At 56.5% G+C, this 16521-nt stretch overlaps 1 protein-coding gene across 1 annotated transcript in view; it reads right to left on the bottom strand.

The window, feature by feature from the left end:
* PRAG1 (PEAK1 related, kinase-activating pseudokinase 1) overlaps positions 1-15590 on the bottom strand; it is a 53584-nt gene extending 37994 nt beyond the window's left edge. The window contains exons 1-3 of the mRNA XM_062213522.1: positions 15501-15590; positions 10269-10667; positions 6289-8015 (exon numbers count right to left, since the gene is read on the bottom strand). Coding sequence (XP_062069506.1) covers positions 6289-8015; positions 10269-10580 — 2039 coding nt within the window. The 5' untranslated portion in view covers positions 10581-10667; positions 15501-15590. The remainder of the gene's footprint in view (positions 1-6288; positions 8016-10268; positions 10668-15500) is intronic.
* Between the last annotated feature and the right edge of the window lie 931 nt (positions 15591-16521).

Below are 16521 nucleotides of genomic sequence, written 5' to 3'. Positions count from 1 at the left end.
GAGGCATCAATCACTTTTAACCTCAGCTTCTTTAACTCCAGGTGATAATGCTCTATTGAGCAAGAATAGCCACGGAATCACCACGGGTATCCAACAGAAGAGCAGGCCAAGTACTGTGTCATCCAGAGGTCACACTGGCTTTTTGGAAATTCAAGAATTCTTTTACCTACTTGGTATCAGGTTCTGAGCTAAGGTATGCCATGAGGGAGTCAGGAAGAATGTGTGAGGGGCCAGCACTGTGGCACAGCAGGTGAGGGCACTGCCTGCAACCTCCCACATGGGCGCCGGTTTGAGTCTTGGCTGCAGCACTTCTGATCCAGCTCCCTGCTAATCCGCCAGAAAAAGCAGCAGAAGATGGCCAAGTACTCGGCCACCCACATGAGAGACGCTGATGGAATTCCAACCTCCTGGCTTTGGCCTGGCCTAGCCCAGGCTATTGTGGCCATCTGGGGAGTGAACCAGTGGATGGAAGACCTCTCCCTCTGTCTGTAACACTGCCTTTCAAACATGCAAACATGAACCAAATACAATGCCATGCAAGACACACTATGCTAACTGCTTATAAGAGACATAAATAGAGTACTGGGGCAAGCTGGAGACCTGATTCCAGACAGACACTTTGTTCAAAGCTGCTGGTTTCTTCGACATTTCTTGAGCACCCGCCATGTGCCAAGCACAGAGTTCCACGCTTTCCGGGAAGATGAAATAAACAGGGCACGGTTCCTGCCTACACTTGTCCACTTAAGATAAACTTCTTGAGCACTGACTATGTGCCAGACCCCAGGCTAGCCCTTACGGAGTTACAGAGGGCTACGCATGGTCTTCATCTGCAAGGGGCATCTGGCCTATTTGTTTTTTTTTATAAGCGGTTATTTACAAGCCTGCAGTAATCTAGATCTTGGATCAAGTCAAAATACAGTTACAAGAGAGAGCTGCCAGTCCCCTGGACTCTGAGCTGAGTTACTGAAGAGAACACGAGAGTCTGGAACCTATGAGAACCAGTCTGGTCAACAAGAATGAAATCTGGGTGAACCTTGAGTGGTTACACTGCACACCTGCTGCCTTAACTCACTCGCACCCATTCAACCCTCAGGATCCTTAAGGGACGGAACCCCACCCAGCACTGGCTTTTTGGCCCTTGGACATTGCCACATACCAAGGAGGTAATTCATAGGTGTTGATGAATTAAAAGAAAAGCCTTTGGCCGGCGCCGCGGCTCAACAGGCTAATCCTCTGCCTGCGGCGCTGGCACCCCGGGTTCTAGTCCTGGTCGGGGCGCTGGATTCTGACCCGGTTGCTCCTCTTCCAGGCCAGCTCTCTGCTGTGGCCCGGGAGTGCAGTGGAGGATGGCCCAAGTGCTTGGGCCCTGCACCCACATGGGAGACCAGGAGAAGTACCTGGCTCCTGGCTTCGGATCAGCGCGGTGCGCCAGCCGCAGCTCGCCGACTGCTGCGGCCATTGGAGGGTGAACCAACGGTAAAGGAAGACCTTTCTGTCTCTCTCTCACACTATCCACTCTGCCTGTCAAAAAAAAAAAAAAAAGAAAAAGAAAAAAAAAGAAAAGCCTTTGATTCCTAAAGCATAGTCAAGGATGTACACGCAAAATTAGAAGTTCTGAAATGCTATGTGTGTGTGTGTGTGTGTGTGTGAAGTCAGCAATTTAAAAAAAATTCTGAACAAGAAGCTGGGAATCAAATCCAATACTCATTGCTGATGACATCATTCACTATCTTGTGTTTCCAGGTTCAACCCACAAACTCATGGGAAGAGGCCAACTATTAATTTGCCCCTGGCGTGGGACAGAATACAAACTTGCAGTGTTGATGCACGTGCCTTGTTCCAGTTGCCAAGCTCTGTGTCTGTGTGGAAGCATCTTCTCCCACTGAGGCACTCCCAGCTGACTCTTTTTTTTTTAATTTGACAGGCAGAGTTAGACAGTGAGAGAGAAACAGACAAAGGTCTTCCTTCCGTTGGTTCACCCCCGAAATGGCTGCTACGGCCGGTGCGCTGCGGCGATCTGAAGCCAGGAGCCAGGTGCTTCTTCCTGGTCTCCCATGTGGATACAGGGCCCAAGCACTTGGGCCATCCTCCACTGCCCTCCCGGGCCACAGCAGAGAGCTGGACTGGAAGAGGAGCAACCAGGACTAGAACCCGGCGCCCATATGGGATGCTGGCACCGCAGGCCGAGGATTAACCAAGTGAGCCACGGCACTGGCCCCGCTCCCAGATGACTTTAAGTACTTACTGTCAACCACACAGTGCTTCCTATTGCAAACTGTGATTTCTTTCTTTCTTTTTTTAAGATTCATTCATTTTATTTTAAAGTCAGAGCTAGAGAGAGAGAGAGAGAGAGAGATCTTTCACTGGGTGGTTCACTCCCCAAATGGCTGCAATGGCCTGGGCTGTGCCAGGCCAAAACCAGGAGCCAAGAGCTTCTTCCAGGTCTCCCACATGTATGGCAGAGGCCCAAGTACTTGGACCATCTTCTGCTGCTTTTCCCAAGCCATTGGCAGGGAGCTGGACAAGTGGAGCAGCTGAGACTTGAACCAGTGCCCAAATGGGATGCTAGCGTTGCAGGCAGCAGCTTTCCTCGCTATACCACAACGGTGAGCCCACAAACCGGATTTTTCAAAATGCTACAGAGACAAGCCCAGGAAACTTGGAGACTCTGGGATCTCCCAGTACATGGCTGCCACCCCACTACAAGCCACAACAGGTGAAAAGTACCCCAGAATCGGACACGTGCAGCTATGCTGCGGCTGCACGTGGAGTCTGGTGACAACAGCCACCTCCCCCATCATGTGCCGCTGTCTGGAGTCATTCCCAGAGACCCTGTTACAGGAGAGGGCACACAATGAGGCCCTTTGGGTTCCCTGAGGCAGCAAGATGGCGGCTTCTGGGAAAGAAAAGGGCTCCATTTATGACATTGTCCCTGTCGGCCTGTAGGCTGAAAAGCAGCGTGGGAGGGCAATTAAGGCACCATGACAGCCCCAGGCCAGCCCCAGCCTCAGCTTCCCAGGGCACTCCCAAAGGAAGGAGATAACTTAGGACGTGGTGGTTAGAACAAAACGAACACGAGCGATTAACTTTAAAGTAAAAACATGGCTTCCCTTGCTTGCAAAGACTTTTCTTTTGATTCATCTCAGCCCATTTGAAAACTAAAACCACATAAACCCATCTGATTTCTTGTTCACCTGTCATCCCCCATTCCCACCTGTGTTCAGGCCTCTCGCCCCCATTTAGAGTTTCTAGGTGGAAGGCTTGTCTGCACTAACCAGATGATTCTCCTTCAACTGACCTTGTCACTCAAAAGTCCTAAGTCATTTCAAACCAGGTTTGCATCTGCAAAGGAATGAGAGGCAGAGAGAAATCGGATTCTTTTGCATCTGCACTGTTTTCCCATTAAACTGCCTGAAGTCTTGCGTTCCACGTGAGAATTAAGAGTCCACACTTCCAGCCTGCAGGTTTTTGTTTCCTGAGCAGCAGCACTCCTCCGCCAGTCCCTGCCGTACAGCCTCACCGCCAACAGACACGCGTAACCCAGCGGCTCCGCGGGGTCCATCACTCCCAGCAGGCGTGAGAAGGAGGCTGCTTTAGGGGAGACTCTGCCTCTCCTGCCCATGCCACCAAGCACAGGAAACAGGAGTATCCAGACCAAGAGGTGTCCCAAGAACACCCAGCGCAGTATACAGGGGACACAGGAGCTTCTGCCAGACAAGACCACGGGGGAGCCTAGTCGTTCCTAACATCTGTTTTTTTTTTTTTTTTCTTCCAAACCAGAGTCAGAGGATCATGGGCAAACCAGAAACTGGCTCTGCTCCTCCACGACGCTCAGGAAAGCCAACAGATCTCCTTTCTAACACTGCTCCGTGCTCTGCCCTGCACGCAGCAGGCCCTGACTCCGGAGTTCTGAGGGTGCAGGACTCACGCACGAAGCTGCTCACTGAAAACAGAACCCATTGCACAGGTAGCCTTGTGGGTAGAGGGCAACTGAAGTGCCCATGCTGTGCTGGCTGGGGTGCGACCCCTGGGACCTGTGAGATTTGCAGACTCCCTGGGGTTCCTGGCACCCTCCTGAGTTCTACAATGAAAAGTCAGGGAGCCCACAGTGTGCCCCTGCCCTCTTACCTCTTCACTGGTGAGAAGTGAAAATTCAAGATACTGCCGGTTGTGCTTGAAAGACGAAAACACTTCCCTAAGTGAAAGTACACTCCTCTGATGTTTTAAAACAGTACAAGATGCTCTTTCATCCTGTGCTCCCTCAAACTAACTGTGCCTGCTAAATGTTTCTCTAAAAGTGCCAAAAATAAGAACTTTTGTATCTTCTTGTTTGGCTTGTGTTTCAAATGCTGGAATTCAGAACCTCTGAATGTCCCACCTGGTTTAAGCTGCGTATAATCCAAACGCTTTAGCATAACAAACCCGGCCCCAACCCTCCGATCTCAACTCAGATGCTAATTAAAACCCATTCTGAGTCGTGCTGCTATGGTTACTGGGATTTCTCCAAGACCCTGGTGTCTTCAATGAGAAAGTTCTGTTGCTTCTCCCAGGCTCAGGGAGTGTCCCTGTATGGGTCAGAGCAATTCCTACCGTGTGGCACTGTGGATGCCACTGTCGGCATCTCCTGGGGGCTCCTGCCTATGTAGCAAGCAACTTCTGTGTTGGATTCTGTAATTCATCTCATTGGAGTCTTGGAACAGCAGGATGCTATAAAAGTATCAGTATCTCTCCACTTCAAGATAAGAGTAGCCTGGAGACTCAGCCGCAGTCAGCGGCTTGCTCAAGGTCACATAGCCTGTCCGTGAACTTGGTTTTCGGACACCAAGGCCTATGCTTTCCACTAACCCACCTGGGACTAAGGCCCACAGACGCATGGCTTGTATTTTGCTCTCACACTCTGCTCCCTGCCTGTGTCGGTGGATGTGTGCCCTGCACTCAGGAGCCCAGACTTTGGAGCTGGAGTGTGGGGTGCAGCTGTAACCCCAGGCACGGCATAGGACAGCATAGCACAGCAGCTCCCTACCTCTGTTTTGCCATCTGTGAATTGGTGCTGTAATTCCTACCTCCCAGGACAGTTCTGAAGATCGAATAAGTCAATACATCTCTAACACCCTTAAACCCAAGCCGTGGAAAAATCCGAGAGCTCATCATAGCAGCCGAATTCCTGTAGCCAGAAGCCAGATGGAATCCGCCATCGCCTGGGCTGCCTTGCAGAAGATGCAGAGACCAGCACAAAACCCGAGCAATGCCGTGGTCATGAGAGCAAGGCGCTGTAAGATCACACCACAGCCTGTGACGCCTTGATGTTCAAAGTCAAGTGTCACTGCGGCTTCTCTCTGCATGCAATTCCCTTGCTTCTGACGCCAGCCTAGAGGCAGGCAGTGGAGACAACCGGTGCAAATGACATGCCTGCACAGTCTGTTCTGAAAGCCTTTTTTCTGAAAATCAGCAGGTTTCTTCTTTCCCTGATAAAAATCAGTTTTGCTCTAATGGAGGGAAATTTTTTTTTCCTAGAATTTAAACTCTACACACAGCTCAATGGCTTTAAAAAAAAAAAAAAGGCATTTATTTTTCTGGAGCCTTTGAAAGTTACTTTAAACTGGCAGGAGATAGCAGTGAAATGGTGGGGAAAGCTGTGAGTTTCAGCATGCTAACATGAAACTATTTTTCCCTTTCAAAACCCACATCTGAGGGTTACTAACCACGTGCAAAGTTCCCTCTTTTCTGCTTTTTGGCCCAAAGGTCTAATTGGCATCCTGGTAACAGCTGATCGAGTACACATTTGGCACTGCCAGTTTGCCTCCCCAAATTCTGCGGCCTGACTTCCGTTAGCCCTCTTAGGCGCGTTTAAACAAACGAAAAATTTCACGGTTTTCCTTGAAAAACCCTGCTGAAGACTTCAGAGAGATGGAGGAAAAAAACAAAAGACCAGATTATAAAAAGATGGGCAGCAAGAAAGAATGACAGTGTGTGTTGGTTTGTGCGCTGAGTTCAAGTGCGAGCCGCCACTCCTGCTCTCTGCAGGCTGCCTGGGGGCCGGCGGGAAGGCACAGGGCCTGGTGTGCAGGGCCTGCAGACCCCAGGAGAGGCAGCCAGGTCCTTCATTCCACAGACTGGTGAGAGGGCACTTCAAAGAGTCCATGGAAAGGGGGATTCAAAGGTAAAGTCTATTACAATGCAAGCATTTTTTGAACCAAACCTTTTGATGCCATTTCCCATGAACTTGCTGAAATATCCTGTATGTTTGTTTTTCTCCTTGTGTTCACACACACACACTGGGGTACTCACCTGGACTTCGGGGGCGGGGGAGGAGGTGAGAAAGTCTCCATCCTACTCCTGTCCTTGGGAAACTCAAAGGCAAAAGAAGCCGACTTGCTCATCCCCGTGCTGGCTTTGCCGTGCTGCCCGGAGGAGGAGCCGTCGGTGGGGTGCACACGGTGCCAGGTGGAGGCGCTGGAAGGGGCCACGGGGCCATTTTCTGTCTCTCTTCCCCAGCTGTGACTCAGCAATTCCTGCTCTGCCTCCTCCTCTTCCTCTATCCGGCACTGGCGACTCCAAGCACCTGGCTGGTACCTGGGCCGCCTCTGGTCCACGGCTGAGGGGGTGGCAGCAGGTGGCGGGCACCTGACAGGGTCGCTGGCAGCAGCACCATTGGTCCGACAGGAAGGAGTAGGCTCAGCAGGGCCTCTGGATACAGGTGCGGGCCCCAGGCCGCCCTCACCAAGGTCCGCCAGTGGGGAGGGGGATGGTGACACGGGGGACCCCCCAGGGCTACTCTTGGACAGCTTGGGGGGGATGGCAGGCCTCCCTTTGGGCCCACTCTCGCTGGCATCGTGTGGATGGCCTTCCCTGGAGCTCAGGCCTTGCCTGGCTGAAGTCTCCTCCTGGCCCACGTCGGAGTCCTGACTGCCATGCCCCCGCGGCCACTGCACGCCCACCGCTGAGTCCGGGCTGCTCAGGTAGATGGTCCGGTGGTCCTCTTCTGGGTGGGCTGCCATGACCGTGATGGTGGCACCCACCTGCGGAGCCATGTCTGCGCCTTCCCTGTCCCGGCCCCAGCCAGCTGCTGCTTTGTGAGCCCTGGCCTCGCTGGCCCGCACCTGGCCCTGGGCAGCTGCTGTCTGCTCTGCCTTGGCCTGGGATCGCGGAGGGCCTGGAGGGGCCTTCTTCCTCTTGGTGCTCTCAGCATAGATGGGCTCGGGCCGCATGGCCTCCCTGGGCTGGGGCTCCCCCGCCGGCCCCAGGCACCTGCTGGGGGTCACGTGGCAGCCGCCTGAGTCCTGGTGCGGGGCGGGGTCCTTCACCAGGGAGCAGTAATCGCTGTCGAGGTGGGGAGCGAAGGGGCTGCTGGTGCCGCTGCTGCGGCTGCAGCAGGAGAGGCCATCGGAGGAGCTGGCGGCCTCCGAGGTGAGCGAAGGCTTCTTGGGGCCCAGGCGGGGCGGGTAGGCAGCAGGGCCCGGGCTACCGCTCAGGGCCCGCCTCTCCTCGGCGGCGGGGGGCTCCCAGCGTGGGGGTGAGCAGTCCCCTCCGGCGGGCAAGGCGCCCTGCACCGTGGGGCTGCCAGGGCAGCAGTCCAGGATGGAGCAGTACTCGCCGCCCTCGCTGTCCCCGGACGGCGAGCACCTCTGGTCGCTGTCGTCCTCGGAGGGCAGCGACCCCCTCGGCGGCGGCGAGGGGCAGGGCCGGGGGCCGCGGGGCCCGCCCGAGCTCAGACCCGCGAAGGCGGCCAGTTTCTGGCGGAAGCTCTCCTGGGCCGAGGGCAGCTCGGCTTTCTCCTCCCGGCCCACCTTGTCGTCCGGGAAGCTCACGGGGTGGAAGGCTGGGCTCCTGTCCCCCCGGGTCTCCAGGCTGTGCAGGCCGACCACGGCGTAGGCAGGTGGGCAGCGGGGGCCGCCCTCGGCGGAGGCGCAGGGGCCAACGGGCTTCGGGACGCCGCGGAAGCTGCCCAGGTACACTACAGGCACGTCTTCCGGCTTGGGCAGGGGCAGCTTGCCGGGGGCTCGTCTCCAGATGACCTGTGCGCCCGGGGGTTAAAAGACTGGCATTAGAGAGAGCAGGAGGCCAAGAAGCGAGGCGAGAGGGAAGTGGCCGGCGGGTCAGCTGGGCAGCAGGTGGCAGCCCAGGCCAGGGCGAGCCACGGTGCATACACACCCTCTGGTCCCCACATTGCACCCAGGCGGCCAGTCGTCTTCCCAGACACTGCTCTCTGCTTCCCCGCCATGGTCTGTCATGCTTTGGGCTGAAGTCTGTAGGATGGGGGTTGGGGAGGGGAACACCACAACCCAAAATAGCCATTTTGCCTTTTTCGCTTGCAGGTGGCAGGTAAACTAAGTTCCCCTACAGGTTCAGCAAATACTTGAGTTGGAGCCACCTTGTGGCATAGCAGGATTCCCATATGGGCACTGGGTTCCAGTCCCGGCTGCTCCAGTTCCCATCCTGCTCCCTGCTGGTGGCCTGGGAAAGCAGCAGGAGATGGCCACAGACCTTGGGTCCCTGCCACCCACCTGGGAGACCTGGATGAGGCTCCTGGCTTCACACTGGCTGTGCGTTAATTTTTGCTTTGCATTCTTTATTTATTTTTTTTTTTTTGATAAGCCTGTCACTGTGCACTCCTGAAGAAACCAAAGCTCTTAAAGAGTTTAAAACCTTTGGGTACCGGGCTAGTGCTGTGGCACAGCCCTGGCCTGAAGTGCCGGCATCCCATATGAGCGCCGGTTCTAGTCCCGGCTGCTCCTCTTCTGACCCAGCTCTCTGCTATGGCCTGGGAAAGCAATAGAAGATGGCTCGGGTCCTTGGGCCTCTGCACCCATGTGGCAGACCCGAAAGAAGCTCCTGGCTCCTGGCTTCGGATCAGCACAGCTCCAGCCATTGCGGCCAGTTGGGGAGTAAACCAGTGGATGGAAGACCTCTCTCTCTCTCTCTCTGCCTCTCCTCTCTCTGTATAACTCTGACTTTCAAATAAATAAATAAATCTTAAAAAAAAAAAAAAAAAAAAAAACCTTGAGTGGGTGGCAGGGACAAGGCAGGAGGCTGAGGGGTGGTAGCTGAGGGGCCTCTGGGCTTTCTGGTGTCTTGCTGGCCTTTGCTGCCCACCACACCAACAAGCTGCTCTTTCTCCTGGCTACAGCCGCCATCCAGGCCAGAGCTGCAGGTGGACCAGCTGGGCTGACCACTGACTGCGGTTACCATCCCTGAAGGCACAGTTCCACTCCTTGCCCTTCTCCAGTCCTCACCCAGCCCCAAGGCTGGAAGCAGCCTCGGAGGAAGGCCTGCCTCTGGCTGCTTTCTCGGAGATTCTCAACTTGAACTTGGAGATTCTCAACTTGAACTTGGCGTCCCTGAATCGTTAGGTGACAGTTCAAAGTGCCGAGAATGGCCTGGTGGCTGGGTGTGACCAGCTTGGGACAATCCCGGCGAGCCTGAAAGGGACGTGGGGCTCACTGCCACCACAGGAAATGCCTTTCCTCAATGAGGTGTCCCCTGGTTGGAAAGTGACCTTTGTTTCCACACAGCTCAACACACCCTTCCTGGCCTGTTCGTCACCAGGGAAAACCAGCTCAGGCCAAGAGGCCGGCCCAACAGGTAGCCGGCAGAAATTTTAAAACTTTTTTCAAAAAGCTAAAAACATTGTTGGGGCTGGCCATTGGGGCATGGCAGGTTGAAGCTCCACCTGGAACAGCAGCACCCATATGAGAGTGCTGGCTTGAGACCCAGCTGTTCCACTTCTGATCTAGCTCTCTGCTAAGGCACCCAGGGAAAGCAGAGGAAGGTGGCCCCTGCCACCCATATGGGAGACCCTGATGGAGTTTCAGGCTCCTGCCTCTGGCCTGGCCCAGCCCTGGCTTGTTGTAGCCATTGCAGGGGAGTGACCCCGTAGAGGGAAGATCTCTATCTCCCCCCACCCACCTCACTCTGCTTTCAAATAATTAAATAAAACTTTTAAAAGAAATAAAATTGGCATTGCACAATATGCAAATGAAGAGTAAAAGTCTTGCCAGTAAGTTTAAAAAAGCTTCACTTGTCTTCCCCTCCAGCGTCTCCAAATCACAGGAGGAAATTCTAAAGGGCTGGGTGAATGGTTCTTAGCCCGGAGGGGCCAGCAGGAAGGAAGGCAGCTCCAGCCACGCGCTGCAGTCGGGAAAGAGCCACCGAGGGGCCAGCCCTGCAGGATTCCTGCTCCGACAGCCCTCCCTGGCTGCCAGCCAGTCACCCAGTGTTGGAACAGGAGCAGCCCCTGGAAAAATGCTACAGAAGTTAGTCAGCCTCACCTGCGAGACCTCGGTGCTCACGCCGGCCTCTGTCCACACATCGGGGGCCTCCGAGCTCATCATGGTGGGCTTCACGGCGATCGTGGGCTTGGAGTAGGGCGAGCTGCTCACGCCGTCATCTTCCAGGCGGCCGTTGTCGGGCCTGGGGGGCAGGCTGCCTGCTCGGGGCTGGGGCCGGCCGGCCGCCAGCTGGTGGTCGCTCCGCAGGCAGAAGCAGTTCTTGCAGGACCCGGGCTTCCAGATGTGTTCCACAAAGTCGCTGCACGCTGACATCTTCAAGGGCTCAGGGTTCAGTCGGATGGACTGCTGCATCGTGGGCCCTCAGGGTGCCGTGTCATCTTGTGCCCGGCTCGCTCTTGTAGTCTTGCGGGTGGCAGGGGTGGGGCCGAGAGTGACTTCCTGGAAAGACAGAACGCTCGCCCGATTAGACCTGCCCAACCCAGGGCCGCTGTGGGAGCAGTTAGAGTGTGGAAGGGAAGGAAGGAGTTAAGGAGGAGGCAAAAGGTAAAGACGGGCATTGCGTTCGGTCCTCACTCATTCGTACAAAGCTCTCAGACGCTTGCTACTGGTGTGGCTTTATCAGCTCCGTAAAAATGAAACAGGCCCACTAACATGGAGCACACATGAAAGCCATGAGGGTAAGTCTCCCAGAATCCTAGGCGCTTGGAGGTTTCAGGGCCCCTCCAGGAAGGAATCACACAGAGCTTGAGTTGAGAAGCCTGTGCCTTGCCCAGGCCACTGGCGGTGCAGGGCCTGGGACACTGGCCGCAGAGACACAAGAACTCCACAGCAGCATGGCACATCAGAACAGTGATTTGATTATGCCTGAAAATCAGGTGTGAGAGTGAAGGTGGCACTGGAATCTGCCGCCCTGAGCAGGTGCAGCTGGAGATGGTGTGGTGCTGACCTGACCCCCAGAGCAAGCTTGTCAGGAGGTCTGCTATCTTGGGGACAAACCCTCGCCTTCCACACACACACAGAGCATACTATGTGTCCTTCAACCCTGTGCTGAGTGAGGTCAACACAGCTCAGGGCCCGCTGGCCTGGCTAAGGATTATCAAGGTTTGTCCACGCAGTAACTCTGGAGAGGCCATCAGCCTGAAGAGTTCACTGCTCTGACAGCGAAGCTGAAGGCAGACAGCTTGCACCATCGGGGAGGAACTCAAAGGGGTGGGAATACTACCTAATTAACCCCGATAACATCCATCCAGTCACGGTTATCCCCATTCTATGGATGGGCAAACTAGGGACAAACTAAGGCCTAGGAGCCAGCACTGTTGTACAGCAGGTTAAGTGCTGCTTGCGACACAGCATCCCAGATCAGAGTGAGGTCAAATCCCAGCAGCCTGGCTTCCAACCCAGCTCCCTGCTAATGCACCTGGGAAAGCAGCAGAGGACGGCCCAAGTGCTTGGGCCCCTGTACCCATGTGGAGACCTAGATGAAGCTCCTGGCTCCTGGCTTCAGCCTGGCCCAACAGCCTTATGGTTGCGGTCATTTGGGGAGTAAACCAGTGGATGGAAGATGTTTTTCTGTCTGTCCCTCTCTCTCTGTCACTCTACATGTCACATAAATAAATAAATCTTTAAAAAAGAAAACCTAAGACCTGTCCAGGGACACAGAGGGTTTGCAGTTCTGGAGAGACAGCCCGGCTGTGACAGCAGCCCCGCACTTTGCCACGGCACTGGTGAGGCCGTGCGGTTGGCCAGCGGCTTAGAACGCATGGGCTTCCTGGCAGCAGAGGGTGCCTGAGAACATCTCCTGGAGCCCCTCCGCGGAGCGGATTCTCACCACACAGACAAGGTTAGGCCCCAGGGCTGGCTGCGCTCCCAGGAGAATCTCCTTGAGGTTGAAACTCTCTACACCATCAACAGGACTAACCAGGTGGCCTGTGCCAGGAGCTCCCGAGATCCTTCCCGTCTCTGTGGGAAGCACTCCCTGTCTTGTCTCCCACACACACAAGGGCACTTGTGCATCAGGTTCAGGCCCACAGGGTGCCTCTTTGCCCTCCAAAGTCACCGAGGAAGCCTACAGAATCTCAATGTGGACAGGACACTAGGGGATAAAAGAAAAACATTTGTCTTTCAGCAATCACCATTCAGGCCTTATGGATTCCCTTTCTTTCTTTTAAGATTTATTTATTTATTTGAAAGGCACAGGTACAGGGGTCGGCGCTGTGGTGCAGTGGGTTAACGCCCTGGCCTGAAGTGCCGGCATCCCATATGGACACTGGTTCTCGTCCCGGCTGCTCCTCTTCTGATCCAGCTCTCTGCTATGGCCTGGGAAAGCAGTGGAGGATGGCCCAAGTGCTTGGGCCCCTGCACCTGCATGGGAGACCTGGAAGAAGCTCCTGGCTCCTGCCTTTGGATCAGTGCAGCTCCAGCCGTTGTGGCCATCTGGGGAGTGAACCAGCGGATGGAAGACCTCTCTCTCTGTTTCTACCTCTCTCTGTAACTCTATCTTTCAAATAAATAAAGTAAATCTTAAAAAGGGGCACAGTTACAGAGAAAGAGGGAGAGACAGAGAGAGATCTTCGATCCACTGGTTCACTCCCCAAATGGCCCCAACAGCCAGGGCTGTACCAGGCTGAAGCCAGGAGCCAGGAACATCATCTGGGTCTCCCACGTGGGTGGCAGGGGCCCAAACATCTGGGCCATCTTCCACTGCTTTCCCAGGCCATTAGCAGAGAGTTGGATAGGAAGTGGAGCAGCCAGGACATGAATCAGCGTCCATATGGGATGCCGGCATCGCAGGCGGCGGTTTTACCAGCTACGCCACAGCACCAGGCCACAGATCCAATCGTTTAAGATGATTGTCAGGCTCTTCTCTCCAAATATGCCCAAGGAGTAGGTTCATTCTTTGCCAAATTCTCCCAAAGGGGTCACTGGGCTTCATTTAACACACGGAGGAAGCAGGGCTGGGTATTTTCTTTCTCCTACAATCTCGACCCACAGACAGCCATAGGCTTGCTGCTGAATTTTGCAAGGAGAGGAGCTGTGGAGGAACTATTTCAGTCTTCAGCAGTGGGGAGTGGGTGTCCTCCCGGGCAGCTGATGGGTGCAGGCTGTGGACTTCCCACACAGCAGCAGGGCTCCCACAGCCGGTTGGTGCGGGGCGGGGTGGGGCGGCAGAGGAAGAGTTTGGAAGGCAGATCTGTGTGGGCTCCCGGCTTCCAGCTGGCTGGGCATCCAAGCACTCCCTCAGGGGCCACCAGATTCCCACAGGAGCTCTTGGAGGTAGTCACCTCCTACCACCTCAACAGGCCAATGGGAACACACACTTAGCATGGGGCAGGGGCTGCTTGATGGAGAGACTCCTCCTGCCTCCTGCCATTGCAGCCAATGGCCCGCTCCAGCCCTGGGAGTGAGGCAGGCTCCAGGTTACCAATGTGCCAGGCGTTTCCTCGGGTATCCCTCCCATCCTCAGCTGGGAGACTCTCCAATGGTTGGGCACACAGCTGCCCAGGGACACAAAGGTAAAGTTGTTGGAAAAGGGCATGAAGCCCTGGGCACCCCACCATCCTGCTATAACTGGTGTCTCGGTCCCAGCAAACAGAGCTCACCACCACATCAAGACTGAAACCCAATAAAAGAGGAGGAAAAATCCAAATGGCACCCCTGAAGCGGGAGCTGTGCTGAGGCCAGCCCCAGCAGTGCCAGCTCTCCACAGCCCGGGAATGGCACCTCCCCAGCCCACATTCCCTCCCTCCGAGGGGAGGCAGCCCCCAGAATTATGCAAATTTGCCCATTTCAGTAGGAGGCTGCAGTGCAAGATTAGAAAAAGATCTCCGCATTCCTTCTGATGCAAGTCATGATAAAATATCTTTGCCTCTGCAAACTTCTGCACTACATTTGTGGCTGCGATTTGCAAGACTGAAGCTGTCAGATACACTCCCACCCCATCTCACAAGGAATCTGAGGAATCAGGGTGGCCAAATCCACTGTATTGACTATTTTAGCTCAAAAGGTCCCTTATACTTGCATAGTGAGTTGCTCGTGCCTTACCCTGAAGTGAGAGAATTCCAGAAAAAAAAAAAAAAAGCAGTCTAAATTTTTTTTCCCCTATATCTTGTAATCAAATGAATGCAATGCCAGAAAAAGGAACCGTGTATGGAAAAGTGTTTGCATTTCAACACGGTCCATTGGCCAGGGCTGCTGGGCAAAAAGGAAAAAGTCACAGCCTTCACACACACACACACACACACACACACGGTAAGTTAACATACACAACTTTCTATTTTCTTTTCTCTCTCTTCCCAGTGCTGTGTAACCTGACCTCGGCAGAAGCAATGTGATTTTTGCACCCACATTTAAACCGATTCGGAGGAGACCCGGGTCTCACAGGACCTCAGCTAGCTGCAGGATTCCCTTGGGTCTTCCTGTCAAAGTCCCTTCTCCCGGAGGGAAGGAGACGTTGGCTGTTCAAGATATATTATAGCTGGGCCGGGTGATCCATCAAGCCTTGCAGACACACGGGCTGCGTGCATTGCCAGACTCCTTGGCCCCAGACCTTTGGGCTTCGGTATCGGCTCTGCGAAACCATGTGCCCGGGCGCGCGGAGCGTGACCTGGCGGGGGGACACACACGGCGAGGCGACACTTTCTGCCGCCTCCATTCCCATCCGCAGTGCACTGTGTGTGTGTGTGTGTCCCCGGCCGGGAGCGGGCGGCACGGGCAGAGAGGAACACGGGCTCTCGGCGTGTGTTTCCCAGCGAGCCACCAGGGCTCTCGGGAACCGGGCTCACCTCGGATCGCTGAGCGAAGGCACCTACCCCGCGCCCCCCAGCCATCACCCCCGCCCCGGGCCCGGTCCGAGCAGCCGGGCCGGCCACTCGCTCGCTGCTCCGTCCACAAAGGCGGACCCCCGAAGCCCGCGTCTGCTGGCGCAAACGGAGCAGTAAGGACCACCCCAACAGTCGCTTCCCCCTCCCGGAACTCCCAGGAAAGTTTCCCTGTCTCCAAGAGCGCGATTCTCGAATGAATCGGCAACAGCCCTCCGGCTCCCGGGTCCTCCCCGCTCGGCGTCCCCACCTCGGGGCGCCGCCACCCCGGGCGCACGCGGTCAGGACGCCCCCCACCCGCCCCGGGCGGCCTCCTGTCACCCCGGGGGACGCCGGCAGAGGGTCGCGCGCTCCGCGGCCGCCGCGCCCCTCCGACCTCCTCGGTGCGGCCACGTTAGCCACGGGAGACACACACAAAAAGAGGCCGCCTCTGCAGCACGTTGTCGGGGCTCACCTCGGGGCTGCGCTCCCGGGGCCTCGCCGTCGGTCGCCGCGCCGCCCTCCGGCGCGGAGCATTGTTCGGAGAGGAGCGGCGCGCGGTGCGTGCCCGGCCGCGGGCGGGTGTCTTCTGCCTGGGCCCCGCGGCCGGCTGGCAGCTGCGCGCGCGGCTCCGCCCCCTCAGCCTCCGGTTACGCCGCCCGGCCCGGCCCCCCGGCGCCCCGCCGCAGTCCCCGCGCCCGGCGCCCCTCCGCGCCCGCGCGCCTGCCGCCGCCGCCTCCCCGGCGGGCGCTCCCGCCACCCCGCGCGCCCGGCCCGCCCTCCCGCTCCCACAGCGAGGCTCCGCCCCGGCCCGAGCACGGGAGCCGGCGGACCCCCGCGCCCTGCCCCGCAGGCGCCCCTGCCCCGTGGGGGGCTCCGCGCGGGCCGTGCGGGCGCGAGCTGCGGCGCGTGCCACAGGGTGCTCGCTTGGGGGTGGGTGCCCTGCAGCCCTCAGGGAGGGAGAAGCAAGGGGGAGATTCGCGAGCGCACCATTGAGGCCGGCGGCATGGGCACTCGGGGTGTAGGCTGCTGTCACCCCCGGACGGATGGTGGCGCGGGAGGGACCTGGGCTTTCTGCAAATCGCTCAGCCTTTCTAGAGGGAGAATGCAAGGATCGGGCTGTAGAGAGCTGGCCTCCAGCCTGCTGGAACATCCAGGCCCTCCGCAGGCCACTGCACCTGAGTTTGCACGGTTTCCAGTGAGTCATCCCCTGAGACAGTCCTCGGGCTACAGATTTCTTCATTCAGTGTAATGACAGCCGCGACCCAGTCACAGCGCTCCCTTCCCTTCCCTCTGCTGCCCGGGACCCGTGCACCTTGACCCGGGCGTTCCTTCAGGGAGCCTGCACCTCCCAGGGCTCTGCATGGGTGGGGAAAGTTCGGCCAAGCGGAACAGGAAGAAGACCCCCGGAAAAACTCCCTTGTGGCCTTCTCTGTCCCCCTCCTCCGAGAAGCAGTTTATGGTCCATTCCACTTCTGGTCCTCTGCCAGCTAGCC

This window comes from Lepus europaeus, chromosome 16 (genome assembly GCF_033115175.1).
Source record: "Lepus europaeus isolate LE1 chromosome 16, mLepTim1.pri, whole genome shotgun sequence".
Classification (NCBI taxonomy): Eukaryota; Metazoa; Chordata; class Mammalia; order Lagomorpha; family Leporidae; genus Lepus; species Lepus europaeus.
The sequence above is the reverse complement of the archived record's forward strand: the minus strand, read 5'-3'. Positions and strand labels throughout refer to the sequence as shown.